Source organism: Palaemon carinicauda, chromosome 31 (assembly GCF_036898095.1).
Source record: "Palaemon carinicauda isolate YSFRI2023 chromosome 31, ASM3689809v2, whole genome shotgun sequence".
NCBI classification, from domain to species: Eukaryota; Metazoa; Arthropoda; class Malacostraca; order Decapoda; family Palaemonidae; genus Palaemon; species Palaemon carinicauda.
The window spans coordinates 13,784,856-13,792,355 of NC_090755.1; the positions used below are offsets into that span (position 1 = coordinate 13,784,856).

The 7,500-nt window shown below is 35.4% G+C and overlaps 1 protein-coding gene across 6 annotated transcripts in view; it reads right to left on the bottom strand.

Moving 5' to 3' along the window:
* The window catches only part of LOC137624310 (UPF0764 protein C16orf89 homolog), a 173,740-nt gene that overhangs the window by 29,362 nt on the left and 136,878 nt on the right, over window positions 1–7,500 (bottom strand). Inside the window, exon 6 of one of the 6 annotated variants that reach the window (XM_068354965.1) lies at window positions 10–325. The exons of 3 other annotated variants lie outside the window; for them this stretch is intronic. In XM_068354965.1, coding sequence (XP_068211066.1) covers window positions 11–325 — 315 coding nt within the window. In that variant the 3' untranslated portion in view covers window position 10. Of the gene's footprint in view, window positions 1–9; window positions 326–4,587; window positions 4,960–7,123; window positions 7,487–7,500 lie in introns of those variants that run through there. 2 more of the 6 variants (XM_068354950.1, XM_068354952.1) reach the window with 2 other exon arrangements.

Below are 7,500 nucleotides of genomic sequence, written 5' to 3' on the forward strand. Positions count from 1 at the left end.
TTGATTTACCTCAATTGTGGTGCGTCCAAATGTGTCTCTTCAAACTGCTCTGCTGACGCGACTTGTAAGGGCAGAGGGAGCAGCTATACGGCTTCTCCCCCGTGTGCGTCCTGATGTGCCTCTTCAGGTTATCCTCCTGCGTAGCTCTGAAGGGGCAGTGCGGGCAGGCGAAGGGCCTCTCGCCCGTGTGCGTGTGGATGTGGCGTGCCAAGTTGGTCGTTTTGATGGAGGAATACGTGCAGTACGGACAGCGGTGCAGCTTCGTCGTCGCCGTGCTCTTGAGGGCGTACGCCAGGGGGATGTCGTCGGATCCAGCCATCCCGACCTGTGTAGGAATAGGTCCTTGTAGTTGGGAGTGACAGCCAAGTATTCTATCCTATTTAGGTAGGGGATAGGGAAGCGGATAGGAGGTCCTTCGAAGGGAGGGGATAGTGAAGGGGTTCTTTGCTACCTTTAAAGGGAGGGAATAGTGTCTTCATGTCCTTCAAAGGGAGGGAATAGCGATGGAGTTCTTAGTGTCCTTCGAAGGGAGGGAATAGGGAAGGGATTCTTCATGTCCTTCAAAGGGAGGGAATAATGAACGGGTTCTTCATGTCCTTCAAAAGGGAGGGAATAGTGATGGGGTCCTTCCTGTCCTTCAAGGGGAGGGAATAGTGAAAGTGTTCTTCATGTCCTTTAAAGGGAGGGAATAGTGAAGGGGTTCTTCCTGTCCTTCAAAGGAGGGAATAGTGAAGGGATTCTTAGTATCCTTCGAAAGTAGGGAATAGTGAAAGGGTTCTTCATGTACTTCTAAGGGAGGGAATAGTGAAAGGGTCCTTCATGTCCTTGTAAGGGAGGGAATAGTGAAAGGGTCCTTCATGTCCTTGTAAGGGAGGGAATAGTGAAAGGGTCCTTCCTGTCCTTCAAAGGGAGGGAATAATGAAGGGGTTCTTCATGTCCTTCAAAGGGAGGGAATAGTGAAAGGGTCCTTCCTGTCCTTCAAAGGGAGGGAATAGTGAAAGGGTTCTTCGTGTCCTTCGAAGGGAGGGAATAGTGAAGGGCATACAGGGAAGGGAATCTGACATACAGAACCTTCAGTTACTTTTATTGTTTAAGGACAAAGTTCATTTGGTTAACAATTACCCCTTTTTCCTTATAAACACTATGTCTTACCTATATCATAAAAAGTATAAGAAGGAGTTTGTTATTATTATTATTATTATTATTATTATTATTATTATTATTATTATTATTATTATTACTTATTTTTCATTTTCTCGTGAGTATATAACTCTGTTGATGTTACACAATATATTAAAGGTGATTATATATTTATATCTTTGTGGCTAAGTTGGTAAGTCACTGGAACCTTAGTTTCTTGAGCCTGGGTTCGATTCCCCCAGGCGACCAGAAGCTATTATCTTTGAGTTGATTCCCCCTTGGGTCTCTGATCCCGAGGTAGAGAGAGAGAGAGAGAGAGAGAGAGAGAGAGAGAGAGAGAGAGAGAGAGAGAGAGAGAGAGAGAGAGAGAGAGAGAGAGATCCAGATATTAGGAGTATAATATATGGCGCATATATATATATATATATATATATATATATATATTATATATATATATATAATATATATATTATATATATACACCCAACAACAACAACAACAACAACAACAGGATAAAGGCTTCAGACATGTCAGTTCCTGTCTGGGGTTTGGCCAGTTATAATCACCACAGTGCGGATTGGTGATGGTGGGAGATTTAATCTGATCGCTCACAGCGCACCAACTACTTCTTTGTATAATAAACGCTCCAAGAAAAGGTCCATTGGCGGACGAAACTGTTGAGCATTTCTACATATACACAACTTTCAATTTTCCTTATGTAGACTACTATATATTGACTTATCTTCGTGCTGAGGAAGATTACATCTGTAATATATATATATATATATATATATATATATATATATATATATATATATATATATATATATATATATATATATATATATATATATATATATATATATATATAAAACGCGTTCGCCTAGCATTCTCATGGCAGCAGACCGATCCCAGCCCGGGACCGTGAGTTGAAGCTATTTATTGGGGAGGCCTTACCTGTGGTTTGCCACCACAGTGGGAGGCTGGGTTTGTCTGGCTGATGTTCTGGTGAGCATCTATGCTGTTGAAATGATCATGCTTATAATAGCAGCCGGAAATGTGAGATCGTAAAAGAAGCCTTTTGTGGACCGCTTGGTCTCTTTGTTTTGCTTGATCTTGCTTGTATGAAAGGTTAGAACCAGTTGTTATTATTATTATTGTTATTATTGTTATTATTATTATTATTATTATTATTATTATTATTATGATTGTTGTTGTGGTTTTTAGTATTGTTATTATTATTATAATAATTATTATTATTTTTTATTAATTCTTATTATTATTTATCATTATTATTATTATTATTATTATTATTATTATTATTATTATTATTGTTGTTTTTATTATTATTTTTATTAATATTTTTGTTTTTATTATTATTATTATTATTATTATTATTATCATTATTATTATTATTATTATTATCATTATTATTATTATTATTATTATTATTTTTATTATTATTATTATCATTATTGTTTTCATTATTATTATTATTATTATTATTATTATTGTATTTATTATTATTATTATTATTATTATTATTATTATTATTATTATTATTTATTCTTATTATTATTTATTAGCATTATTATTATTATCTAAAGTTAAAATGTATAATTATTATTACAAACTGACAAATACTACTACTACTACTACTACTACTAGCTAAGCTACAACCCTAGCCCTAAAAGCAGGATGCAATAAGCCCAATAAGGACTCCAACAAGGGAAAATAGCCCAGTGAGGAAAGGAAATAAACAAACTACAAGAGAAGTAATTAAAAATTAAAATAGAATATAATATTAAGAACGGTAACAACATTAATATAGATCTTTCATATATAAACGATAAAAAGAGGCATGTCAGGCTGTTCAATCTAAAATTATTCGCTGCAAGTTTGAATTTGAAGTTAAGCTACAACCTTAGTCGGAAAAGCAGGATGCTATAAGCCCAAGGGCTCCAATAGGGAAAATAGCCCGGTGGGGAAAGGAAATAAGGAAACGGGTAGAATAGTGTGCCTGAGCGTACCCTCAAGCAAGAGAACTCTAACCAAAGACAGTGGAAGACCATGGTACAGAGGCTATGGCACTACCCAAGACCAGAGAACAGTGGTTTGATTTTGGAGTGTCCTACTCCTAGAAGAGCTGCTTACCATAGCTAAAGAGTCTTCTTCTACCCTTACCAAGAGGAATGTAGCCACTGAACAATTACAGTCCAGTAGTTAACCCCCTTCAGTAAAGAAGAATTTTTCGGTTATCTTAGTGTTGTTAAGTATAAGAGGAAAGATTGTGTGTAAAGAATAGGCCAGACTATTCAGTGTATATGCAGGCAAAAGGAAAACGGTAAGCAGAGAGGGATCCAATATAGTAATATCTTCAGAGCCAAAGAACCCAATCACTCTCAAGCGGTAGTATCTCAATGGGTGACTGGTGTCTTGAGATTTATACTGGATGTTATATATATATATATATATATATATATATATATATATATATATATATATATATATATATATATATATATATATTGGTTAAAAGCTGTCTTGTTCTGACTGATGCACATTTGAGTATTTTAAGAACCAGCATTTAAGGTTATTAAAATACAGCTGTTTTCGTCTCAATTCAAATAAAAAACTTTATTAATTTAATTAGAATAATCTACAAAATTGTGACAATTTGAAAATAAGGAAATTATGAAAAAAGGTTATTCATGATTCTAACAATGCTATAAAATCACTTGACCATTTAATGCCAAATTTGAGTATCGATTGTCCTTCTTTCCTGTGCTTTGAAGGAAAGAATTTATTGTTTCATACTTAAAATTAATTATTAATTATGCTTATCTTCAAATAAGGTAATTTTTTAAAACTTCAAAGTTATTTTTGATTTTTTTTTTTAGAATAAAGGCATTACTGAATGAATTTTTTAAATGAACTTTGTATATTACTTCAAACGTCACTATAAATGCATTTATAATATTTACACTTTAGTGTAATTTTCCTTTAAAATTCACTATAATTCCCTTTATAACCTTTTACTCTATAGTAATTTTCCTTTACATTTTACTTCAAACATCACTATAATTCTCTTCATAACCTTTACATTACAGAGCAATTTTCTTTTAAACCTCACTATAATTCCCTTTATAACCTTTTACTCTTTAAAGTAATTTTCCTTTATCTATTACTTCAAACATCACTACATAATTCTTTTTATAACCTTTACATTTTAGAGGAATTTTCCTTTATGCATCACAACAATTCCCTTTATAACCCTTACCACTCAGATTAATTTTCCTTCAACCTTTACCCTTTAACTTTACTTTCCCCAAAAGAACCTCTGTCAACAGTAATGATAAAGAGACCACTGTTTATACCACCGAAATCCAAGGTGTAATCTATAGCCCTCTCCCAAATCCATACTCGACCCTGAGGAACCCCCAGCAGCGCCCCTGGCGCGACTCAGGAGGACACCCTGTGAGACACCATGTGGGCCTTCAGGCTGTGCTTGTAAGCCGTCTGGTACTGGCAAATATGACAGACGAAGGGCTTCTCCCCCGTGTGGATCCGCTCGTGCCTGGCCAGGTTGTTCTTCTGCGAGCACCTGAAGGGGCAGCGTTGGCAGGCGAAGGGCTTCTCCCCCGTGTGGGTCAGGATGTGGTCCTTCAGGTTGGTCGTCTTCGTCGTGAAGTAGGAGCAGTAAGGGCAGTGGTGCGTCTTGGCTCTGACGTCCCCCGTCGGAGGATGGTGATCTCTTGGGCCCCCTCCTCTTCTTCTGGCGTCGCCTCTGCCTCTGGCGGGGCGTCCTGGGGACCATATCTGTAGGAGGGATATTTAGGCCTTACTTTCTTTGTGTACATTTTCTGTTAGGCTTATTGCAACTTACATATGAACAATTAACTTAGAGGGCATTTTATGGATGGTATTGACAGTAAGTTCAGTTCAATTTCATTTGTAATCAATAATAATCTTTTTTTAAACGTACCTAAATTCAGAATTAAATCGACCGTTGTTATATCCACTGGATTATTTTAACTCTTTTCATAATGGCGTTTCTTAATAATTTTGGTAAAATTATCTTTGCTTTGCTTATATGTATATATATATATATATATATATATATATATATATATATATATATATATATATATATATATATATATATATATATATATGTATGTATGTATATATATGTGTATATATATATATATATATACATATATATATATATACACATATATACATATATATATATATATATATATATATATATATATATATATATATATATATATATATATGTATGTATATATATGTATATATACACTATATATATATATATATATATATATATATATATATATATGTATGTATATATATATGTATATACACATATATACACAAATTCATACACTGTACAATAACAAATGCAGGACAAAGGTCTCAGAATGTCAATTCATGTCTGGAGTTTGACCACTTATCACCAAGCAGGCCAGTTTGCACTGTTGGTGTTAAGAGATTTTCATCTGATCGCTTACAGCAAACCAACCTAGTATGAATGGCCCTGACTAGCAAAAAGGTCATCTTTCAAAGTATGATTATCATAGCTTCTTGAGTTTTATTAAACATGTCCAGTTTTGGTATAATTTTAATGTTTACATTTTGAGCTGATAAAAACTTAGGAAAAGGATCTCTATAACTCCTCAAACATTCCCTTAATTTCCGAGGTCATAGGTCAAAAGAATCCTCCAACGCCCTGACCCAAATTGCGACCCTTATCAAGATCTAGATAATGCAGAGGAATTTTAGAATTATTAGAAGTGTAAATAATATAATACAAAAGGAGTAAGAAAATATACTGTTTGTATTCATTTTATTAACAAAAAACTTTATTCTTTGAAAAAAAAAACTTTCTTTAAAGCATTTCAAAAATGAAATTATGGTCAGGGTATTTATTCCAATTAGAGAGCATAGTTTCCCAAGTGTTAAAACAGATGATAACACTCTCTCTCTCTCTCTCTCTCTCTCTCTCTCTCTCTCTCTCTCTCTCTCTCTCTCTCTCTCTCTCTCTCTCTCTCTCTCTCTCTCTGATTTGTAAATCACCGGTATATAAGAATATCTAAAGAAGGGCTGTTGTGTATTTTAAATATAGAACACAACATTGTCTGACACTCAGAGTGCCTGAATGTTATAACTTGTTGATGATACTCAAGAAATTTAAATTATAAAAAACTTGTCTTTAGCCCTGGTAAATAACAAAACATTTACATATGTGTCTTTCCCTTGAATATATAACAAATGCCGAAAATGGTATTGAACCAATTATATTTTACACATATAGTTTATTTTTTAAAAGTTTTTATATGGAAATCGAACGAAGTACTCTTATCTTTAAGAGCTAATTAAACCCCCCTTTATTTTTACTGGAATTTGTATCCCTTCCTGGAAGATGCATGACTTACTACCAGTACAGTAGCATTTTAAGAGATCATAAGGACAGAACTCGATTCCTAACTTCATCTAGCAAACAAGATAAATACTAAATTAAGTAATTACAGAAATCTCTAATAGTCAAAAGTACACTTTCTCTTAATAAACCCTACAACGTGGATAATTTCACAACTCGACATGTCTCCTACCAGTATAGGAGTCGTTTATATTACACAATGAGGTCCTTCCTCGATTCTTAATATCAACTAGTGAAAATAAATACAAAGTAATTGCAGGAAGCTCTACCAATCAAAAGAACGCTTTCTCCGAATAAAAATAACACTGCAGATAATTTCAGGATTCAATATGTCTCCTACAATAGTCGCTTATGTTGCAAAATGAGATAAGTACTTGATTCTTCCCATCAACTAGCAAACATGATAACGATAAGTTTACATCACCGCAAGAAGCTCTACCAGTCAAAAGTACGCTGTCTCTGAATAAAACCAACACCGCGGAGAGTTTCTAAACAAGCTGACGTTACTTCCATCCTCAGGGATCCCCGAGGCTACGCATTTTCGTGCGAGCACATGTGGATCATGAGGCTGCTCTTCTGGGCGGCTCGGTAGGAGCACAACTGGCACGCGAAGGGCTTCTCCCCCGTGTGAGTCCGCAGGTGCCTCGTCAGGTTGTTCTTCTGTGAGCACCTGAAGGGGCACTGGTTGCAGGCGTAGGGCTTCTCCCCCGTGTGGGTGTGGATGTGGTCCTTCAGATGCGACGTTTTGATCGTGGAATAAGGACAGTAGGGGCAGTGGTGGGTCTTGGCAGTCACGGCCCCCTGGGGAGGCAGGCCCGAAGTGGATCCTTTTCCTCCGAAGGCAGTGGTTCTTCCTTCTCTTGACCTTGATGACCAGACCTGTGTGTGAAATA